General features: G+C 41.3%; 1 protein-coding gene across 2 annotated transcripts in view; it reads left to right on the top strand.

Annotated features, from left to right (window-relative positions):
• The window catches only part of CHST15 (carbohydrate sulfotransferase 15), a 43271-nt gene extending 22802 nt beyond the window's left edge, over positions 1-20469 (top strand). The window contains exons 2-8 of one of the 2 annotated variants that reach the window (XM_071749647.1): positions 5555-6636; positions 7399-7738; positions 9594-9740; positions 13479-13635; positions 15795-15951; positions 18464-18611; positions 19819-20469. In XM_071749647.1, coding sequence (XP_071605748.1) covers positions 6049-6636; positions 7399-7738; positions 9594-9740; positions 13479-13635; positions 15795-15951; positions 18464-18611; positions 19819-20009 — 1728 coding nt within the window. In that variant the 5' untranslated portion in view covers positions 5555-6048 and the 3' untranslated portion in view covers positions 20010-20469. Of the gene's footprint in view, positions 1-5554; positions 6637-7398; positions 7739-9593; positions 9741-13478; positions 13636-15794; positions 15952-18099; positions 18238-18463; positions 18612-19818 lie in introns of those variants that run through there. The other variant, XM_071749646.1, reaches the window with a different exon arrangement.
• Positions 20470-24351: the final 3882 nt, after the last annotated feature.

Below are 24351 nucleotides of genomic sequence, written 5' to 3'. Positions count from 1 at the left end.
GAAAGGAGAAATATTTATGAAACATTTATTAAAAAAAAATTCTCAAAATCAAAGGAAACTTCCCCAAGAAAAGTGTTGGACTGAAGGTGTTCAGTGTAACCCAGCCATGAGCACATCACTTGGTGAAGGCAAATTCCAACCCTGTGGAATAACAGGAGGAGCCAGGACATGGCCAAATTTCAACAGAATCTCAAATGTTTTCTACATAGTAAGCAAAAATGTGTGAATGATGAAAAATCTTACGTGGTTGCTTGTTTTTTTGATTTTTTTTTTTTTTTGGTGGAATTCATTTTTTTATTATTCATTTTTATCTTCCCATCCAGCAATGACCAGGACACAGAGGATATTGTATTTATACAATAGTTGTGAGGCTCCAGCTCTGCCTCGTGCTGGTTGCTTTGTGGCTCTCTCAGGTGTTCCCTGCCAGCATCCTGCATCCCTCATACCCAGCAGACCCTCTGTTTAGATAGAGAAAGAATTGCACAGGCAAACTAGCATGAAAAAAAAGTTCTTACCTGTTTGCTATCAAGTTCTGTGTTACATGTAAATATATTTTTCAGGGCATGCCTCAGTCTGAAGCCATCCTGCAGGTCTCCTTGGTTTCAGCAGGAGTACGTTGAAATCTAAGATAACTTTTAATTTTATCCCCCCTCCCATCGTGTGTCACCTCTTATATCCATGCTTCCCACTCAGTGAGCTTCCCAAAGAGCCTTATTTTGGGGAGGAAGCTTGCTTTTGGCCAAGGAGCTTGGAAAGGTTGGTGTTGGTGTGTGCTGCATGGTTAGAGCTGGGCTGCATGTCTGGCCAGCAGACAAATACCTTATAGACAGGAGCATAAATAATTCACCATTCATTGCAACAAGAGGAAATTACATGCTACATTATTCAAGAATACACAAAGACTCTGCTTGTTGTGTAAAGAGGGTAATGTTCTGCCAGTGAACCCACAGCAGTTTTGCAGCTGTAATATAAACAGACATAAATGCTTTAGTACCAGCTCCAATCTCATAACCTTCATTCTGTCTGCAGCTCACATCCTTCTGCTTTCTATAATGAAATACAAAAAAAAAAAAAAAAAAAAAAAAAAAAGTGAAGTGTGTCTGAGGTTCTGACTGCTGGAAATGTCAGCTGGGAGAAACAAAATGATAATGTGGGAAAGATCCTGGCTTGCTGCTGGACATCCTTCATTCCATGGTGAAATGGTTGGGGAATGAACTTTTGTTAAAACCTTCTTGGCAGTGGGGGATTATGTCCTGACTTTTATGTGTTTATGAGGGTTGTTGGTTTTTTGGGGTTTTTTTGTTGTATTTTGTTTTTGTTTTTTTTTTATTACATGAACCTGACAGTGGGAAATTATGTAAAGTGGGATGTCTGCAACTGGCAGTTATTAAAAATCAAATCAACTGCTCTGTTGTATTAAATGCTATATTGGCCCATGGTGGGGAATCAAACTGATGATGCCTAAGCATATTTAGTATATTTTGGTTTTTTATTGTTGGTTTTTTCTTTTCTTTTTCCTTGTATCAGCTTTTGTATGAGCATTTTCCTCATCTGTCAAAGATGTATTTAATGTGATTTTGTCTTGAGTTTGTAATCTTGGTGCTGGAGTTCACTCAGTGTCTGCATCTGGGAAGTGCTCAATAAATTCCTCTTCATTTTATTAACACAGCAGTGGACATAAAATAGGACTGAGAAGCTTATGTGGTTTTCCTAAGCCCCTGCACCCTGTATCCATTAATGTGTCTCTGATGGCTCTTTTTAAAAATTGAGAATTAATGTCAAATACACAAGTCTTGAATTGATCCTGCAAGACTGTCTCCAATAACTCTGCTCAGTCAGAATTATTGGGCAAGTTTCAGGTCTGTGAGAGAGGAGGATTGGGAAAGAAAATGGATTTATTTTTCTTTCAAATAGGTAGTTCACAGTAACTGGTCTCTCTAAAAATAAACAGGAAGGAGCTGGAGAGTCTGGGACAATATTGAGATATTTGCTGGGTGTCAAAGTGGAGGAGTTCAGGGTGGAAGAATTAGACAAAAAACAAATACATGTAGCACATGATTACTTTAATGAAGTGTTGCTGCAGGGTAACTTCTGCTTACCAGAGCTTTGGAGAGCTCCCTCTGTAACCTGAAGCCTCTTTTTTTATTATTCGTAATTTTTATATGGTGCTTATTTTCACCTCCTTGTTATCTTCTGTTACCATGGCCCTCAGCTCCATCCTCTTGGATGGGGAGATTCTCTTGGATGATTCTCAACTCCATCTCTTGGATGGGGAGATTCCATCCTCTTGGGGGGAGATTCTCTCAGTTTTCATGCTTTCTTTTATGGATGATGTCCAAATCTATCCTGGCAGAACTTTAGTCTCCTCCTGACTCCTGCCTTTTTGAAAGCTTTTGTTCATTGCTGCCTGGAATGTTGCCTTGCAGAGGGGACACTGCTCACTTCTCATCAGGTCCCCTCTTCCTCATCCTCTTCCTCTCCAGCATTTAGGACACTGGTGGTGGTAGAACCAACCATTCCCTGCTTTAAATCTTGGCTCCTTTCCATAGCTTCTCTTTTTCTTTTGGACATTCCTTCAGCAGGAGAATATTTTCTGTATAAGAAGCATAAACTTTCTGGTTCTGATATTGCACTTCTGTCTCTGATTCAGTCTCTGCATCATTCAGACCTCTGTCAAACTCAGGCTCATTTCTTTAAAGATGTTTTAAAGACTGATCTCAGGGACAAGTCTTACCCTGATTTCTGTCCCTTTCACACAGTCAGTAATGCTCATGCTACAATTTCTGTCTGCCTCATCTGACTGGTAGAATAAACTCATTGAGGAAATGAACTTTTTGTTGCAGAAAGGTGTTTTGCAAATGCTTTTGTTCAGTAATTATCTAAGTAATTGTTGTTGAGCCCTGGAGATGCAGCCTGCTGACTCTGATTGCAGAAATTCTCCAATATGTGAGATTACTAGGTAGGAGAAACAACAAGAATACAAATAAGTTTCTCAAAGCTCTTTGTCTCATAAAATACCCAGCTCAAAGGTTGATGTGCAAACCAGGAGCTGAAGTGGCTGCCCCATCTGACATGGACACTTCTGTTGGAATGAGTCAGGAGTTCCAAATAGAGTTTGATCAATATTTCTCAAGAATTAAAAAGAAAAGTTGAGTTTTTTAGATGGGATTTCGTAGAGAAGCAGCAACCAGTGTGGGTCCAGAGGAGGGACCCACTAGTAAAGGAATGAGAAAAGAAAAGTCATATGTGGTTAGTGAGGTTTAATTTAACAAGAATTGCACCTGTATGGGAATTCAAACAGTGCTGGTTTTTTGTGTGTGTTACTTTGATAACACACTAATTTTTTGTGTGACTTATCAAACATCTCTCCTATTCCATATTTCAGTTATGGTGATGAATGGAAATGTATTTTAAGTGGTAAAAGTGAATGTTGGAGGCTTAGATACCCCATAAAGCAATGACCTCTGGTCTAGCAAAGTTAATTATAAAAAAGGTTAAATTCATCTGAAAAATAGTTTGATTAATTGGCATCTCATTATCCATAGTCTGTGCAAAAGTTATTATTCTGTTCAGATAGAGATGTCAGGCTTCTCAATTCTCCCAACTTGTTTTATATACACAGTGGTTTATGTTCCTCTGGAGTCTGGTTGTCCTTCATCAGTCCTGCACATAAAGGACAATCCTTTTTCTTTTCTTTAGAGGTAATATTGGACCTCTTCATCACAGCGTGGTTAAAACTGCTTATAGCTGAACTATTCAGGTTCATACTGGGGTGGTCTGTGGAAAAAAGTGGGTTGTGGCAGACCAGGAAAACAGAAATTCTAGAGGAACTATGCATAAAGATACTTTAAGCCCATCTCCAAGTTGATGACTTGTTAAGATCCGAGTTATTATTTATATTTTGATTGCGAGGAAAATTCAGCCACTACTCACAGACCACGCATGAATTTCCAAAAATAACCAGCTTTATGATTTAAACAAGTTACAAGGATTTATTTAGGATTTATACAATTAGTTACTTTGGAGAGAAGAGTCGTTAAGGAGAGAAAAGAAGGAGGGAGTAATTAAGATGTTACCACCGTCTGCCGGCCCTGGCCTCTGGCTGTGGTCGGGTGCGCAGGGTCTGTCGCTCCTGCCGCTTCTCTGTCCCGTAGCTGAAGCCCAAGTGCCGAGAGGGGGGGTCTAGAGGAAAGCCGCCGCTTCTCCTTTTTTCCTAGGGTTTTTATACAGCAAAAAAGAAGAGGGGTCCCTTTTTTGCATAAGTCCCTGATACACACAGATTTCCAGACTTCCCGGAGATGAGTCATCCTTAGCTTTTTGTCTTTTTGGGTGTCCTGCTACTCTTACTGTCTTTTGTCTTCACCAGGAGGCGACCTGATAAGCAATCTTATCTTTTAGGTGTCTGTCAGGCATACGGTGAGGTAAACATATGTTAATTGACAGAATGTTGCAACCAAACAGGAAGAGAAAGAAAGAAAAAATAATTGATTCAAGAGACATCTTTTGTATTTTCAATTCAAGGTGTTTACATCATGACTGTTTGTGACAAGCCAGATATGGGCCAAAGCAAGACCAAAGCTTGACATTAAAACAGTTCTGGTCACTTTTTGGCTGCAAGCAACCGTGGTGTTGAAGTGTTTCAAGGAGGATGGCACCTACCCTGTGCAGCAAGGTGCTTCAGCCTCTGGTCTGTGTGGACACAGAGACCTCCACAGGACCCGGGAGTGCTCAAGGTGCTGCTCGTGGTAGCAAAGGGACATCTGCTTCTACATCATCCCTCCCATACCAAAATACACATCATTAAGAGGATCTGCTGGATCCAGAGTCCTGTCTTGAAGCTGCAGCACTGATTGTCCATTTAAGTAACATGTCTGGCTGTTTTTAGTGCTGTTTTGAAAACATGTTTGGCTCAGTAGAGCTGAAAGGCTCTTGGTGGCTTTGCAGGGAGTCACAGGTGGCTGCTCTCATCTCAGAAGAATTGGATCCAGGAGCCAGAGATCCTGTCACAAGTTTTGCTCATGCCCTTTATTTAATCCTTTCAATTCCCTGAAGGTTTTACTTGTGGGTTTGGGGGATTTTGTTTTTTTGGATTTTTATCTCATGCTTGAGAGGAGACTCTTGTAATTGCCTTGGGTTCTCTTAACTACCAGGACAGCTACTTTCAGGCCACAGATAGAGGGGGAATACTTGGGAATACTTAAACCTGTGTTACTGAACACTGTCCCCAAAAACTTGCCATCTTCAAAGAGCAGCTGAAGATGTGTTGGGTGGGTGGTGAGCAGCTGAGGGAAGGGGGTGATGTTACCTGTGGTAGCATCAACTGCATGTTCATGTCAACAGATGGGTGATGGTAAAGGAAGGACAGCTCACTGTGAACATGAAAGCAAATATTCCCTGGGTTTAATATCAAAATTAATGTAGTTAATGTACACAGCAAATAGATGACATCTTCCACGTACAGTTGTGAAATTTGTTGTGGTAGGTTTTGAATGAAGGCTTTGAATGAAGATGAATTTTATGTCTGTCTGTCTATCTATTTTTCTTTTTTCTTTAGGTTGGACAATGCAAATCTTTGAAAGCACCTCTGGGAAGATGAAGCTTCCACCAGCAGCAGTTTGGTGTGGAACCCACTTGTTTTGAGGACACATGGGAGTTTCTACCCATATTTGCCTGTTCCAGCATAACTCAGAGGACAATGAGTTATTTTTATCTTTTGCATATTACCAAGCTACGTAACAGTTTTTCTTCCTTCTCCTTTTCTTCAATGGGAAAAACTTGAGCCAGCTCCATAGCTGCTTTTTACTTCAACACATTCCTCTTACTGAGCCAAATTCTTGAAACCACATCCACAGCACCTCTGGTTTTCCATGTTGGTTCTGGGATTTTTTTTATTTTTTTCTTGATATGGCATTTTTAACTATTTGAGTGCTTTTAACTCTCCTGATTTGAACCTGTCCTTTTGCATTGCTGAGCAGTTGTAGGATCCTTCAAGGAATTAAATAATTCCAGCCTTACAGAAGATGACTCCTATGTTTCAGCAACATTTTGATGGCTGTGCTTGGCTCATTAATACAGGAGTTTAACAGCAGTAATATGAGATATTGCATTAATTGCTGCATACATTTATTACCAAATGACTTGCACAGACACTGCTTCAGATGCTGTGGACCCAGTGGTAAGAACCAGAAGTGTCCTGGTTGCAAAGGAGCAAATCAGGTGCCTTTGTACACCGACAGCAAGCAGATGAAGTTGTTGGCAGTTCTGGAAGTAAGGACTGATCCCAGCGAAAGCTGGAATGGATTTTTCTGCCTGAGGAAGGGAAAGCTATGCAGCTTAATATTTGGGTTGATCATAATGACTCTGGTGATGGCATCATACATCCTAACTGGAGCCAAGCATGGCTTGTTGTTAATACCATCTCCCTTCCATTATGGAGCTTTTATTAGCAATCCAAGCTTAATGGACAATGAAAGCCTTAGTGACTTGAAAGACCATTACCAGCCTTCTAAAATGAATATTTCATACGTAAAGGATTATCCAAGCATTAAATTAATTATTGACACTATTACTTCAAAGATAGAGTTTGTAACAAGGCAGCGCCCAGATTTAGCAGAGCTGAGGAAACAAGAGCCACATGTGAGTATGAATTTAAATGTATCTGAAACTGCTGTGTACTTATTGATTTCAGGACTTTGGGGCCCATCTTTTTGCCAAGATAAAAGTGCTCGGATGTTCCTATAGTGGTTTACACCACCTAGAGCCTCCTGATTTAAGTTGATGCTGTAGATCCCACCCCTATGAGTCCTGGGCAGAATAGATGAGTTACAGAAATGTTCTTGACATCTGAATCAAAAAATCAGGCAGTCTTCTGGCAGCTTTACAGTCTCATTGAATTTTTATGTTGTCTCATGCAGCTGCCACTTGCCAGTCACCTTAAGTGGTAAATAAGAAAGGAGCCTTTTTAAGACCTGATTACCAGTGTGAAAATTCCTGCAAGTCCAGCCATTGCAAACCTCGTATTTCAGAGTTAAAAACTGGAGGATAATTTAATTTGGGTATTACATGTTTGACTTAAAAAATTAGAGGGGATTTAGGGGATTATTGAGGTCCTTTCTGTCCTTAAAGGATTTCAAAATGTACTCCTCCTCCCGGTCCAACCAATTGTACAAGATCTGGTTCCAGGGTCATAAGAATAAATAGGTTCAGTTGGTGATCTATAAAATCCCTTCCAACCCAAACCATTCTGTAATCCTATGACTCTGGAGCTAAAAAACAAGGCTTAAAATGCCCACATAGTGTTTCTCTAAGAGTTCTTTTACTGTGCCAAGCTAGAGAAGTAGAACTGTCAATTTTATTTTCGTGCTGCCTTGACTGAAATTGTTGTTCTTTGTGTTGCAGATGTTTTCAGTAATTCCTAACAAATTCCTTCCAAATAGCAAGAACCCTTGTTGGTACGAAGAGTACCGGGGAAACGCCACCACAGACCCTTATGCAACAAACTCCTATGCACTCTATTCCAAACGCTTCCGAATCATCTTTGATTACCTCAGGAAGGTATTTTGGAACCACTTGTACCATTTCCAGGACAAACACTACCGTTTACGTTGTCTCCCCCATTTCTACATCATTGGGCAACCCAAGTGTGGGACCACGGACCTGTACGACCGCCTCAGGCTGCACCCTGATGTTCGCTTCTCAGCAATCAAGGAGCCACACTGGTGGACAAGAAAAAGGTTTGGTGAGTAGAGTTGTCCCCTGGTGTCCAGGAGAGTTGGCTCTGTTAAAATTTGATGTTTCTTGGGTATCTTTGGGGTGGAGTTTATGGATTTGCTCTTTATGGGCTTACCCTGCAACCGCCAGAGTCAATCGTTGTGAGCAAGCAGGGTGATGGGTGCTCAGGAGGTTCCAGCTTGCTTTTGTTTCATAAAGTTTTGGGGTTAAACCTTGAGAAGATGCATTTTTTTTTTTTTTTTTTTTTTTTTTTTTTTAATAAAATGGATTTGCTCTTTATTGGCTTTCCTTGCAACCACCGGAGTCAATCACTCTGAGCAAGCAGGGTGATGGGTGCTCAGGAGGTTCCAGCTTGATTTTGTTTCGTGAAGTTTTGGGGTTAAACCTTGAGAAGGTGCATTATTTATTTTTAAATAAAATGGATTTGCTCTTTGTTGGCTTACCTTGCAACCACTGGAGTTAATCATTCTGAGCAAGGAGGGTGATGGGTGCTCAGGAGGTTCCAGTTTGATTTTGTTTCATGAAGTTTTGGGGTTAAACCTTGAGATGGTGCATTATTTATTTTTAAAAAACAAGAAAAAAAAAGAAATAATGGAAAAGTGTAATATGACAAGTAGACTAGCAAGTGAAACTGTTAGCTTCCCTTCTAATGGGTATGACTCCAAGGCTCCTGGCTATGAGCTTGGTTCAGTTTATAACATTTATCTGGAGAAGAAAGTCTCTTTGTTTATGATTCAGTGGATTTTTTTATGAGACTGACTAATTTCAGCTGAAGCTAAACAGCCCTCCTGGGGATGCCCCGTTTCACAAATCACCACTTTCCAGTTCTTCTGGGATGGTTGATGCTCTACAGGACTTTGTCCCAGTTTGACTGTCTCCCTTTCCTGGCTCTTGGCCACAATGTCTCTTCCCATAAGTGGGGTGGCAAAAACCCAAGGCAGGCTGCAGCACCATGCATGTACTTTTCAGCCCCTCCAAACAACTCAAAATACACTGCTGAGCTTTCTCCTATCCTCATTAAAACTTAATTGATGATTATTTCCCTTGTGGGAACAGGAAAGGGAGAGCTGAGAGGTCCTGCTCCATGCTCAGTTTTGCTCCTATTCTCTTGTTTTCCTGCTGTGGTCCCTGACCTCTGCCTGCTTGAGAAACTTGTGGTATGGTGAGAAGCAAGGATGCAAAGAGGAGCATGTGAACTGTGGATGGAAAAATGAAGTGAGACTAGATTGGGAAAGAAGAGTGGAAAAAGGAGTATAAAAATCAAAATTATGGCCTGAGATGCTGAGAAAAGCAGGGAGAGGGTGGTAATGAGCACAGCCTGAGGTGTAGGGAAGAAAGGGAGAAGAAGAAGATGCTATCATGGAGCTTTGTTGCTGTACTTGTGAAAGATAAAACCATCAATAATTTCCCACTTTTCTGATTTTGATAAGTGCCTGCTGATTTGCATATCTGGCATCAGAACCTCAATACAGTGGATTTAGTGGGAGGCCAAGACGACTTCAATTTCTGTAGGTAAAAAAAATAATGCAGAATCTGCTCTTTTAATATTAATTCCAAAATTGAGAAGCAAACAAATGCAGGCTATTCACACAGGAGCCATAAACCAGAACACTTCAGGTATTCCCTATCTCTGTGAAGCTAACAGCTTAATTGTGCAGTACCTGGCATCTCCCCTGCTTCATTATTGACACTTTTATCTGAGGGCTCACTTTGTTGGTCTAATTTTGGGCTGCTCTTAGCTGGCTCAGCTCCAGCCATGCCAGTGAAGCCATTTTGCTTTACAGCTGCAATTAACTTTGCCCTGATGTTGTTGTTATTATTGTTAACCATGGGTTTATTTTCTCTCTTTTCACTGCTTTCAGGGATCATCCGCCTGCGGGATGGGTTTCATGAGCGTTACCCAGTGGAGGATTACCTGGATCTCTTTGATTTAGCAGCTCATCAGATTCAGGGGGTGCTGCAGAGTGAAGGGGTCAGAGAACGTGGCAAGACGAACAACATCATCATTGGTAGGGCAACCACAGCCTCTGAAATGGGGCTCTTGTAGCTCCAGGTGGGCAGATTTTGTAGCTGAGGCAAGAGGAGGTTGTTTCCCCAGGTTTGAATGGTTCATGGCACAGAGCTCCTGAGATTGGTTTTCTCTGGTGAGCAGGGATGGTACAGAAGTTCTTTCTCAGGAGGGTGGTTAGTTGTTTAGTGAAAAAGTTGTGATTAGCTTTAGAAAAGACCTGAGCAAGCCATAAATGTTTGGACATCAGCATTTAATGTAATTAAATCTTTTTTAAAAAAAGAGAGACCCTGGCATGGGTTTCCCAGAGAAGCTGTGGCTGCCCCATCCCTGGCAGTGTCTCAGCCCAGGTTGGATGGGGCTTGGAGCAACCTGGGCTGTGGGAGGTGTCCCTGACCATGCAGGAGCTTGGAGCAAGATGACCTGTAAGGTTCCTTCTAAATCAAACCATTCTATGATTCTACGGAAAAAAAAAAAAAAAAAAAAAAAAAAAAAAAAAAAAAAAAAAAAAAAGTGAGGATGACTTTACTGACTCCTTCAAACTTCTTTCTGCAAGTTTGCAAATTCAAGAGGCATTTCCCTGCTCAAAAAGAAACTTTTCAAGTAGACCTGAAGTCATTTTTCTACAGAAAATAGAGAAAAAGATTTTTGCTGCGTGCTCTCAGGGGGAATAACCTCAGAATAACTTTTTTTTAATGTTTCATTCTAACAAAAAAAAATTCAACCTATTGTTGGCTGGATGAAATGGTGTAGATGTTTGAGGCTGTTTAAACCAGAAGCTTGGCTACAGTCACATTTGTTCAATACTTCTCCAGCCTCCCTTTAAGACTATTATTTGCTTCATTAAATATTCAACATTGAGCAAAATTTGCAAGATGTGGTCTTGAGAAATGTTGCCATCAAGGACATCTGTAGATTTTCCTCCTCCTTACAATTATATCTTCTGTCCTTTCATGGGTGAAGTGCTTCTGCTAATTAAGTTCCCTAATCTAATTGGCAACGTTCATCTTTGATTACTCCTGTTACAGCTTTTTTGTAGAGTTCACTTTGAGTTTTTTTCCTGTAGTCTCATTTCTTGTTTCATCAAGGTTCTGTTTGCTTTTCCTAATAAGTTTACAGGAAAAGTCCTGGATTGTTCTACTCATTAAGCCAGTCTTTTATGACCTGGGTAAAAAAACAACCAACACAACAAAACAAAGCTAGCTGGGCTGAAATGATTCTGTATAAATATCAGGTTTGCTAGGAACACTCCATTTGCTTGTTTGAGATGACTAGAAGGAAAAATGAAATTAAAACCATAAACATTTCAGTAGTTCATCATGTTACATTATTTTGAAAAGTTAAGCTTCTCTGGATCTTATTCTTAGTGGGGAGTAATTGCATTTTCCCAAGAAACCAAACATCTGCTTAGAGATGAACCAAAGAAGACAACTTTGTTCTAGCCTGAGGCTTCCTGAGCAGGTCTTGTTTATTTGTGGAGAAATTCAGAGGAATGTCTTGGGAAAACACAGTATGATCTTAATCCATTAATGACTGAATAAAGAGGTTATACACTTAATTTTTAGCCAATTTAGTAATTTACGTGTTCTTTAAGTCCATAAAAATAATTTGTTGGGTTTTTCTTTTTCTCTCTTCTTGGTTGCACTGCAGTAATTTGACATAATCACTGTAGCAGTGATTAATTTATCTGATGTTTATTATGGCTCATTCTCTTTGCAGTTATTTAATCTCTGTTATAAACTGGAAAGGAACACTGTCATATTGTCAGGAGTATTTTTGGCTGCTTCAGGAAATTAAAATGATAAAAGTCAGGAGAGACCAGAATTATGTTTGCAATTTTTCCCCCTCTAAGCTTAATTCTTTGGCAGTCATCTTGTTTTGGTCAGATTTGCCTTCTTGAAACCCTGGACCAACTGCATTAGAGCAGCACCTTGAGCCCCTCTCAAAGGTTCTGCAGGATTTGGCCACGTGCCTGTGGTCCTCCCTTATTCCTGAGATTCTGGGGGGTGGGAGCTGATCCAGGTGAAGCAATGTCTGGGGAGGGTTCTGCTCTGATTTCAAGAGATTCTGCCTGTTTCAGTGTAAATGCACTGGGCTGGCACAGTTCTGATAGCACATATGTGAACAGAGGGAAAAATCAATGCTCTGGTGGACACCCAGCTTTTCTCAGTGGATCATATCTCCTTTTTTCTGAAAAGGGGCAAAGTGAACATGAGAGAAGATTAATGTGATTCCTATCAACTCCCAGACTTTACTAATGAATCACATTATGTGAAACTGAAGTTTGGAGCCAGTAACCTTTTCATGCCATGTTTTGGCCATATTTAAATCTTTAGAAGACTTTCCCAGGAGATTGAAAAAAAACGAGAGATCATGTGCAAGTCAATAAATCTCCAACATTATTGGTTTTTCATCTCATTTCTTTTGATTAAAAAAAACATCATTAAGAAGAATTAGCTCTCACTAGACTGTCAAAGAGTGGAAGTTTCCACAAATCTTCTGTATATGTTTTATTAAACAGTAGTGTGCCACAGAATGGCAGTTAAAAAGGACAGGGAAGATGAAACAATTCAAAACATCACACCAGATCATTTATTTAGCAGCTGAAGCATCACACACCCTGTGCTGAGACTTTACTGATAGTGTTTCTCCCTGTAGCATTACTTTCAGATTAAGCTTCTTCAGAAATTAAGGATATCAGAATGAGGCATTTAACCAAATGCTTGATTTATTCCACAGACTTCTTCTTTTGTTTAATATTTAGTAATTTCTTATATTTGGCTTAATCTGCATGAATAATTGTAGCTACATAGAAAAGCTCTGGCAACAGCTAATTCTCAAAAAGGGATATTTCAAACCACAGCAACACAATTCTGCTGCTTAGAGCATTTAAATAAAAAAAACACATCTTCCATGTGCTCACTGACTCTCTTTCTGTTCTTAACACTTTTGAGCTGCTGGAGTGGTGCTTTTCACATTTTTTTTTTCCTTTAGTTAGTGTCAAGTGGTACAATTTGTTAGCAAGTGACTTCTCTGAGGTGAGGAGCATTAAAACCAACCCTTGGAGCTCTGCAGAGAGCATGGCAGGAGCAAGCAGCTCCTGCCTCCAGGCTGCAGGGTCAGCCAAACCCCTGAGCAGTCCCTTCCAGCCCAGATCAAATATATTTACATGTGTTAACCACTAATGGGAAGCACTGTGGTTAGTGGACAGTAATATTTTGGGTAGAAATCCATAAAAACTGCTTTAATCACCACAAAGTTCTCAAAGGCACAGGGCAGTGGCTCTGGGCAGCATGAACCCATGGGCATGGAGCAAGAGGAGAAGGGGGGGGAATAGTTCTAAAATGGAAGAGGGGGGATTAAGATTGGATATTAGGAAGAAATTCTTCCCTGTGAGGGTGCTGAGCCCCTGTGCCAGGTTTCCCAGAGAAGCTGTGGCTGCCCCATCCCTGGCAGTGTCTCAGCCCAGGTTGGATGGGGCTTGGAGCACCCTGGGCTGTGGGAGGTGCCCCTGACCATGGCAGGGGGGTGGGAATGGTTGAGCTTTAAGATCCCTTCCAACCCAAACCAGTCTGGGATTCTATGAACCAGTTCTATTTGCAAGAACCAAGGTATGTTGAAATGAATAGGGTCAATTTTCAACAATCTCCATTGGTTCAAAATTCAGCCCATTTCTACTCCCGTACTGAGAATGAACTGGGTTACTAGCAGAGATATTTTTTTTATTATTCATTTCCAGGGGAGGCCAGTGCATCGACAATGTGGGACAATAATGCTTGGATTTTCTTCTATGACAACAGCAGTGAAGGAGAACCTCCCTTCTTAATCCAGGATTTTCTCCATGCCTTCCAACCAAATGCCAAACTCATCATCATGCTGAGAGACCCCGTTGAAAGGTAAGCAAGGATCACACTGGTGAAGTATGCAAGAAAAAAATATCTTTCTATAATAATTTCATTCACTCTGCTCTCTTGGATAAAAACAAATGTTCATGTGGCACTGGCCAGAGTTACTTGGCTCATGATGAGAGCTGACGGGGGGTTTTGTTCTGTGTGTTTTGGCATAATAGGTTGTGATGAGGTTTTAAGGAGCATGTGAGCATCCCTGCCACTGGGAATGCCATGCAAATCAGTGCTCCTTTAGTTGGTGTCTCCTATGGAGAGTATTGGGTGTCTCTACCTCATCTTCCGTAGTTTGCTGTGATTTTTTTCTTCTAAAATTATGTATTTATAATTGAATTAAAAGCATCCAGCAATAAACACGTCCCTTTCTTCCTTTCTAAACCAACAGAGTCTTCGTTGTTTCAGATGGGAATTCAAATCCAGGTCTTGCAAAACACTGACATAAATAATGAGTGCAGAGGGGCTATTCCTGTGCTTAAGTGCTGTGCTGGACTAGGGCCTAAACTTTCTAAATTAAATGATAGATTGTTAAGTACCTGTGGAAATCGAGGGAAGTTAAAAAAAAGAAATAGAGTAAGTGCAACACAAAAGCAGTGATTACTGCAGCAATAAAATGAGACCTAAATAAATTGATTTTTCTTTTTTTAGGTCATTTCTTAGACACCTGTTGCTTTGGTTTGGGTTTTGGTTGAAAGAGGCTGAAAAAAATAGCTGGAATTTTGAGAAGTGGGTGCTATGGAGGTGTAATTGTGCTGCAGAAACACTGGGGGAAGTGACTCCTTCTCAACTGTTACAAAATTGTCTCAAATCCTGCCTCAAATACTGTTGGGTTCTCCTCAGAGATCCTAAGCTTAAATGTGAAAGAATGTTAAAATATTATGTTCAGCAACTCTAATATTTATGCCATGTCACAGCATTTCCCTTGTCTCTTTGAACCATGTTCATCTTGAAGAAGTTTCATCGAGGTTTCAAGGATTAATGCTAAAGTAGATATTTTACTTGCCTGTATATTTTGGGTTGTTTCAAACCCCACACACCCAAAGAGGTTTGAAGTTTTGAATTTAAATAATCTTTTTAAGCAATTGTAAAATGTGTCCTCAAAATAGAGGTGGGGGTGCTTGGGGAAGGCAGCACTCCAGACTGTAGCACAAACATCCACCATTCACCTGGCTGCAGTATTTCAACTTAAAAAACAAAAAAACTAAAAGTGGAATGTTTTGAAGGTTTTGGTGGAAATTCGATGTCAGATTGGAGGCTGAGCTTTTTGAAAAACCCCAAGGAAATCTGGACTCTTTCCTACTCTTGATGGTAGCCAGGTTGGGGATCATGTAAAAATCATCTTCTGACCCGTCCCATTCCTCTGTAGTTTTTGAAGCTTTTGAGATGAGGACTCTTTCCATCCATGGCAGTGGGGAGCACCCAATATGGGGGGCACCAGTGTCAGCTCAGACCAGTTCTACTCTTCAAACACAAAGTTAAAGTGATATACATGCCTTTGGGAGAAAATATTGTCTTGAATCTTTACTTAGGGTCAGGTTCCCAAGGGATGCTGACCTTGAAAGCAAGGTGGATGTTTAGCAGCTTCATGGAGTGGATATTAACCCATTAAAAGAACAGTTTTTACATGGAGAGGCTGGAGGAGCTGGGGCTGTTCAGCCTGGAGAAGAAGAGGTTGAGGGGAGACCTTATTTCCCTCTACAAATACCTGAAAGGAGGCTGTAGTGAGGTTGGGGTTTGCCCCTTTTCCCAGTGACTACTGATAGGATCAGAGGAAATGGGTTCAGGCTGCACCAGGGGAGGTTCAGACTGGATATTAGGAAACATTTCTTCACCTAAAGAATAGTGAAGCATTGGAGCACGTTGTTCAGGGAGCTGGTGGAGTTGCCATCACTGGAGATTTAAAAAAAATGAGTAGTTGTGGTGCCTTGGGAGATGATTTAGTGGTTAAGGGTAGTAGGAGGTGATTTAGTGATTAAGGGTGGTGGAAGACTGAGGTTTGGTCTTGATGATCTTAAAGGCCCTTCCCAACCACGATGATTCAGTGTCTCTAAAAGTGGGCATTGTTTCCCAATACATTTTTCCTTCTCCTTTCCCTTGATGCAAGTAATGGAAATAAATCTTCTTTCTTCCCCCCACCCACCTCTTGTTTGCAGGCTGTACTCTGATTATCTGTACTTTGCGAGCGCCAATAAATCCGTGGAAGATTTTCATGAAAAAGTGGCCGAGTCCCTGCAGCTGTTTGAAAACTGTGTGCTGGATTCTTCCCTACGAGCCTGTGTCTACAACAACACCCTGAACAATGCCATGCCTGTAGGTATTTCCAAGAACACTTGATTCCTTCCTTCCTTCCTTTGTGCTCCCTTGGCTCAAGGTTTTATCGAATCCTGGGTAAATAAGCGGCGAGAAAGAAAACTTTCGCCCTTTTAATTTGTAAAGCAGGTGGTATAAATATATATGTATGAGCATGTAAAAGCTGATGTACTGGCTCAGCTGCCTCCTGGGTCTGTTCCCTGGTGAATGCCAGCAGCAAGAACACAGCCTCTCTATTGTGCAAGGGTGTGGACAGCACATTTAGGGAAGATTAAGGTTAAACGTGTAAGATTCGTGCAGATCGCTCCAGAAAGTAGCTCTTGGGCAAGACCTTTGTGAAATTGCCTCCAAATCAGAATAAATTCTGTATTCTTTCACAAGAAAACGTTTCCAATAACTAGATAAAACCTTTGTGCTTTTTTTGTGCGTGTGTGTTTGGTTTTGTTTTGCTTTCTTTTAAAATTGTGCACGTCAGGAAATGATAAAGGGAAGCACAGAAAGTGTTGGCAGGGTAATGGGTAAGTTATTACAGGCTCAGAATTCCAAAATTCACGTTTTTTTTAGTGTTGAACTGCCTTCAAAATTTGTTTAAGAGGGGAGAATAATATGGGAGAGACAGACTTGAAGTATCACATCTGGCCAGTTTGCCTTTCAATCCTGTTTTATTTGCCTCAGACTCTGAAGGACTTAGAGGGAATAATTCCTTCTTTTGTCTCCAGGGTGAAGTTATTGCCTCTTCCACTTGATAAAATAACCATAAAAGTCTATTGCACAGGCTTGTAGGGCAAACAAGACAATTCTCTTGCTTATCTTGGCAGGAGGTGCTGGTCTTAGATGATGGCCTCCAGCACCTCTGCAGCCCCAAGCTGCTGCTGGGCAGTATCCCAGGGCTCTCCAAGCCATCTGCTTCCATAAATGCTTTTTTTCCAGTGTGGGGAGAAAACCAGGAAAAGTTTTTCCTCTTCCCTTCATCCTCAGGGTGCACAACCAGAACCCCACTCAAATCCTGTGGTCAGTCTTGGGCCCCTCACTAGAAGATGGATATTGGGGGACTGGCCTCAAGTTGTGGCAGAGGAGGTTTAGATTGGATATTAGGAGCAATTTCTTCCCCAAAAAGGGTTGTCAAGCCGTGGCCCAGGCTGCAGTGGTGGAGTCCCCATGCCTGGAGGGATCTCAAAGCTGTGGAGATGCTGAGGGCCATGGGGCAGTGGTGGCCTTGGCACTGCTGGGTTAGTGGTTGGACTGGATGTTCTTAAAGTCTTTTCTAACCCAAACAATTCTGTGATTTGATGAGTCCTTTGTTGTCTGAGGCAGCTCTCTGAAGAAGAGACTTCTGGAAATGAGCAGAAGTTGCCTCTTTCCAAAGAGCCACAGGCAGGTGTTCCCAACAAAACACAGATGCTCAGCGTCCTCCTCCCTGGGCTTTTATAGCTCCTTCTTCAGCCAAGTTGCTGCAGTCTGGTGTGTGTGTGGTTTGCTATGTACTGCAAAAAATAAGGGTTATTTTCCACAGTGAGGTCATTCTGTTAATTGTGTGACTGCACCACGCTGAGCAATAATTCAAAATACAGCTCATTTTACTGGAGTTTAGGTATCCGTGTAGGTCACACAAGTCAGTGTCAATAGGGAGATTATTTATCTGACTTCTGTGATAATGGGATTTGAAGACTTTAAATCTCTTTTATGAAAGATGCTTATGACTTGGGTTTCATGTTTCTCTCTTCTGACCCTGAAGGCATTCAGAAAAATATTTATAAGCACAGTTGGAGGCTGGACTTTTAAGCACACCAGATTCCCCTTTTTATGTTTCAACTTGTTATGTAAAATTGAGGAGGGAAGAAAAACAGAGACTAGGTCAGGACAGGCTGAAAAACTGGTTCTTCACATCACTGGTCTTAAGAGAGTCTGGTGCTCTCATTGCATGCCCCAAAGATGAAACCATGAACAGTGGCTTGGAGGCACTGCTGCTGCAGTTTGGATCTGCTTTTAATGATTGCAGTCAGAGGATAAAGCAAATACCCCTAATTCCTGACACTGAACATGGCAGCATGACCTGGTACAGCTGATAACCAAGGGGAAATAAGCAGCTTTAGTCCCTGGAGGAGGCAGCAGGGCTGAGCATCTGCCCTTCCAGTGCTGTTCATCCAGGGGCTGAAAGGTGTCCATGTGTCCATGAAAGTTGGATCATCCCAAGTATGGAGCAGCAGGAAGGGGAGATGGCCAAGCATCCTTCTGCATAGGGTAGAGTCCATGTAGGAGTCAATCAGACTGTGGCTTAAGCTGTAAATGCACCTCTAACCAGCAGAATGGCTGTTTGCAAAGTTTTCCTTAAGCTGCACTAAAAATCAGGAAGATGAAAAAATGTTCAGCTACTGCCTTTCCATGATTCCTCAAAAATTTGGTATTTTTGTCCAGGAGACAGAAACAAGTGTTAGTTTGTTAATCCTAGACAGCTTTAAACTGAATTAATGTTTATTTTTGGGTGGTTTTTTTCTTGTATGTGTGCTTACAGGTAAGATTGCAGGTCGGGCTCTACGTTGTGTATCTTTTGGACTGGCTGACAGTTTTTGACAAAGATCAAATCCTTGTTCTTCGCCTGGAGGATCATGCATCAAGTGTGAAATACACCATGCACATGGTGTTCCAGTTCCTGGAGCTGGGTAGGTGCCTTCTGGCTGTTTTGAGACACTTGCAGAAAAACATGATTATCCTTCTTCTAGGTCATTTTTGCTGTATTAAGAGACAAAACCAGAAACTTGGGAAACTTCCTTGAAGGATGCATTAATCTTGTCGCCTGGAGTCAAGTGAAATTAAAATTCCCACCTTCTGATAGAAAGATTAGTGTTAGAAGGTCTTAATAAGAGTATACAAAAAAAAAAAAGATCAAACCATTGAGAATGTAGGGATGTGTTTTATCATACAGAAGCCAGTCCTGCTTCTCCAGGCATTCAAGACTTGTTTGCCATGGGTTTACATAGGTGCAAGAGCTACACCACAGAGTTTAAACAACTTGAAGTGCATCTTGCTGCCAGGTTGGCCAACCCAGAATCTCAGCTTAAGCATGAAGAAATGTTGGGTTTCCAGCTGGGGAGAAGGAGGAAACTGTGGTTTTGCTGTGTTGGTTAATGTGAATGCATCTCTTGTTCATCCTTGGAGAAAGGGTGGCAGACAAATGCTGCCCAGTGTTTGATTTGAGAGCAGCAAGAGGATGAAAACGTGGCTGGAAAATAGTCTGGCTGGTCCAAACCCTGCTCTAGAGGATGAGAAAGTTTGCATGGAGCAGACTGAACAGATGAAGAGCTTGGCATCTTCTTCCTGAACATGGGTTATGCTGGAAAAGCCTGTGGGTTTTTGCCTTGCTGCAAAGGGTTGTCAAGGGCTGGAGTAGGGGCATCACTGTACCTGTGCACCACTTCAATCCCAACCCCAAAAACACACAGAAAAGGCTTCCATGAGGGAGAGTTGTGGAGTTTCTACCAGGCATGAAAGAACTCACACCATAAAATGAAATAAGAGTATAAAATAATTGCAGCTCCAAACCAGACAGGATGTTGTACTCAATCTCAGAGTTGTTTTCTGAAAACAAGTTTTTTTTTTTTTCCCCTCCAGAAATGGTTGATGTTTCTTGTTGTAGAGATGATTAATTAATCTGAAAGCAAAGCATATCAAAACATGTTCTTTCCATATTTACTACCAGTGATTTATTTTACTAATCCAAGCATGGATTCAATATTCTGAAACATCATCGCTGCTAACACAAATTCCATTTTTCTTCCCTTGGCAAACCTTCCACGTTACTCATTTGTCTTCTTTAGCAGGGGCATTTCTGATGAAAGGATTTTAAGATAATATTCTATTTTTCCACAGGGCCACTAAGTGAGAAACAGGAAGCTCTCATTACCAAGAGTCCTGCCTCAAACACGAGACGACCTGAAGACAGAAGTCTGGGACCTATGCTACCAACCACAAAGGCAATTTTAAAAGATTTCTATAGGCCTTTTAATACAAAACTGGCACAAGTTCTTTTTGATGATGCTTTTTTATGGAAAAGGACATAATATGTAAATTTAATGCCAGAAATACAGTGCTAAAAAAAAAAAAAAAGGAGTTTTTATTTTTTTAAATTCTATTTTTGTGAGTGACTATTTACATTTTTTTTCCCATTCCAAAGAGAAGAAGATTGATGAGCTGAGACTCTCACCTTCAGTCAGCACACTTCACAACAGTTATATCCCATTTTCCCTCTGAGAATGTAAAGCATCTTACTTACCAGTTTATTGCAACTTCTTTTATCCTGACAAAAGACTAAGGGTGGAAGAGCATTAGTACAAAGATGGTATCTTGCACTCCACGGGGATGCTGAAGTTTAACCTTCTGTAAGATGCTGCAACACAGAATTAACATCAGTTTCCTACAGTTATGCTTGTAATCTCATTTTCAATATATGTTATCCATTCATTTTTTCAAACTATCAATGTCATTTAGTCATTAAAATTTTTAATTGAATTCAACCTAAAATTTTGTTTCTTTTTTCTTTTTTCTTTTCTTTTTTTTTTTTTTTTTTTTTTTTTTTTTTGTCAGCATAGTCACAAATGATCTTCACTGTCAGGTTTTTGTTTCCTTATTTCTGAACAAAGAAACAAAGATTTCTGAAACAAAGATAAAGGATAAGTGCATTTTCATAAATTTCCAACTCTAACTTGTAACTTCAAGAGGAATGGACTTCCCTAGCCACAGTTCTTGCAAAAGAAAATTTTATGTTCCAGGTAAGAAGGGGGTGACTGAAATCTAAACAACTGCCCACATTTGGTGTCCAGTTTAATGAATCCATTGTCCTCTATATTTTATTCATGTAAATACAAATAGGTCTCATTTACTCAGATCACTCACACATTTTCCCACTGAAAATGTTTGCTGTAAAGTCTGTTGCTGGCCATGGAGAGCTTTTGCAGTGCTTTCTGTTGGATGCTACACAATTACTCTGCATTGCAAAGGAATTTGCAGTTGACAGTCATGGTGCAATCTTGTTATTGAATGCATAAAAGGGCAGGATGCACAATATCCTGCCTCTTTTTATAAAAGATAGGTTAACTAATGAATTAGTTGCACATTACACACTTTTCAGGAAAGATGTCTTTTAGTTTAAGAAGTTGAGATGTGCAGACTTGAGGGAAAAAAAAACCAAACGTTTTGAAAGTGATGGAGGAACTTAGGACTGTCTGAACAAAAGCCTTTATTTGAATGAAGTGGCCAGATTTTTTATCTACATTTGTATCAATATTTGATTTGAAACCTGCCTGGTTAGGGGCACTGACACCTATGGTCTTCACTCTTCATGCAGGTGGAACTGGCCAGTGGAGTGTATCTAGTGTATCTTTTTAAAGATATTCTGTTGATAATTTCCTTTCAAGGCCTAAACTGCTTGTTTCTTCTCTGAATCCCTGCTGAGCGGATCAAATGAAGCTGGTGTCTAGGTAGCAAAAGCCCAAAGAATCCTCTCTAATTGGCTTCATGTGCCCTTTTGACCTTTATGTTCAATCTCCATTACAGATTCAGAAAAAGATTTACAAATACTAAAGGTGATTTATTCACCATCCTCCTCTGGGGGGAGATGTTCTTCCCTCTTGTATTTCTAAAGAAGGGGTTAATGCTGAAAACTTAAAGCCCTGAACATTTCACACATGGTAATGTGACTGATGCCATGAGATTTTTGTAAGAGAGACCATTCCTAGGTCCTTTGACACCTGGTAATGTGCTGTGTAAAAAGGATTCAGAGTGGTGCTTGGAAAGCTTCAAAGAAGTCATTTAGGGAAGCAGTTCTAGACAACCAGAGCAGAATAGGTGTAGCTCAGAAATGCTTACAGAGCAAAAAAGGTTTGAGAACTGAGAAGGAACTATTTTACTCGTACCAAAAAAAAAAAAAAAAAAAAAAAAAAGTGTCACAGCTGCATGAAATGAGTTGACAATTTATTTGCAGTAAAGATTTCTGCCAGCTGTGCTCTGAGTTACAGTCAGCTCTGTGTGGTCAGCATAACCCCATACAGCCTTTGCTAAGCTGATCAGATATTTGCATTGAGTTGTCAGCTACAACCATGATCTAATCATATAATCTCACCAGACCTAAAAGCTAATGAGTGTATCTGGCACTATCTTTTAGCATGAGCATTAATTTCATGCACACACCACGTGTTGGTTTGGGGCACACTGAGGAATGGTGCTGAATTTCAGCCAGCAGACCCCTGTAGTTGGGGAGATTCTCTCTGCCCTATACCCTAAAGCCAAAAATCCTTCATGGTCAAATTTTCTAATTTAGACTGGATCATATTTAGCACCCTGCTAGGTCGTTGTCTTGCCTAATTCTGACTCAGAGGAAGGAGAAAATTTGGAGGTTCCCTGGATGAGGATGTGTCCAAGTGTGGGCAAGCTCAACAGAAAGTGATGGTGCCCTGAGTGTCACTGTGTGTGTGGCACAATAACACATGGGGAAGGGGTGACAGCTATTGATGAGCTCTTAGAAGCCTGAGGTCCTTCTGAAAGTGGAATTTCCAATGAGGAAGCTTTTATGTCTTCATCTCTTTCGAGAGCTCCAAAATACCATCTCTTGATTTAAGGCATTGCAACCTTTGGGTTTTGGCATGGCTAGATATCAAAAAGCAGCAAATTAACTGTCAAGGGGACATCATGGAGGTAAGGATGTTGTTTTTAAGTCCAAACTGTAAAAATAGTATTGATCTGGTGACTCAGAGTAAAATAAACAAACAAACCCACCTGATTTTTTTGTCCGTGCTGGGCATCAGACCCATGGAGCAGAGAGTGGTACCCCTGCCATTCCCTGGCTTCACTCCCACCTCACAGCAAATCCTTGTGTAGGATAAAGCTCACCCCAAGTTCTCCCAGTTCCCTTTCTGTTGGTGACTCTAAGGATGAAAGAATTCCCTATTATTGTTATTATTTACCCCAGCACTGAGCTGACTTGCATCCCCAGCCTGGTAATTTGTTAAGAAATCGGACTTGCTACTGAAATAATGTTATCATCATGTTTGCCAAAACGTAGCAGTGGCTCTTTGCAAAGAGCTCAGCAAATCTCTGTCTGATTCTGTTTTCCTCTTATCTCTGCTGAACAAAAGTCATCAAGCAAAGATGCGGCTCCCCGGAGCACAAAGGCACCGAGGGAAAGGTCGGGTCCAAATGTTCTCACTGCTACTGCAGAGGAATGTGAAATGTGGGGTTTTTGCAAGACCTTGTGTGGTCGGGCCAAGCCTCTTGGCCGGCTGGAAGGAGGAGAGTAAAAACAAAAAGTCTCCTGCTAAGAAAAACAGGCTCTGGTTTACACTCTCTGTGTTATCTGTTGGGTCTGGGCAGAGGCTTTTGTGTGCTCCAGGGTCAGAAGCTGCAGATAAAAGGTGAAGCTGGCACACTTCTGAATATATATTTTTTCCTCACCAAGAGAAACGCCCTTTTATTAAAGAAAAACTCAACGGTGTCATAAAAAGTTGCTCCTGGGAGATGAACATTATGCGGAGCTTGTTCGAGGCTGCGTTTGAAGAGTAGCTGGAGTTTGGAAGGGGAAGGTTTGTGTTCCACTCCCATCTTGTGGTCACCATGTGCAGTGCTCTGTGCTGTGCCCATCCAGGGATTGCTCTGGCATCAGGGAATCAGAATCATTTGGGTTGGAAAAGAGCTTTAAGAGCATCAAGTCCAACCATTGACCCAGCACTGCCAAGACCACCACTGCCCCATGGCCCTCAGCATCTCCACAGCTTTGAGATCCCTCCAGGGATGGGGACTCCACCACTGCCCTGGGCAGCCTGTGCTGGAGCCTGGTGACCTTTTCGGGGAAGAAATTGTTCCTAATATCCAAGCTAAACCTCCTCTGGGCCACTATTAATATCTTGGAGAAACAGTGGGGTTGTATCAGCTGAGCCCACCTCAGACATGGCTTTAGCCCCAGGGTGAGAAAAGATGGATATGGGATCCACAGAAAAGTGGGTTCCTCAGGGTTCTACTCTGCTTGTACAACAGAGGCCAACACTTCATTTAGACTTGGGAAGGAGCAAACTGTATTAAAGGGGGGGTGGAACAATTACTGAGAGGGATGAGCTAAAAGAACAGGGTTCAAGGCTGCAGCACTGCAAATACAGCTAAGAAGGGAAAAGAGTTGGCAACAGGAGATTTCTCAGGCATCCTTCATCCCTGCATGCAGACTCTAGGTGGGAGGCCCCATCTGAGGGCAGGACCCAGGTCCAGAGGATGTGTAAGAGATGGCAAAAATATAATTTGCCTTTAATCTTGGGTTTGTGAGAAGCCACAGTGGTGATTTTAGGGGGCAGGGTGTGATGCTGCTGCTGTGGGGCAGGAGCAGAGAGAGGGGGGTGCAGCACAGTGCTCCCCAAAACCTGT

The sequence above is a fragment of the Heliangelus exortis genome, chromosome 7 (genome assembly GCF_036169615.1).
Source record: "Heliangelus exortis chromosome 7, bHelExo1.hap1, whole genome shotgun sequence".
In the NCBI taxonomy this organism is placed as follows: domain Eukaryota; kingdom Metazoa; phylum Chordata; class Aves; order Apodiformes; family Trochilidae; genus Heliangelus; species Heliangelus exortis.
This window is presented reverse-complemented; position numbering and strand designations above follow the sequence as displayed.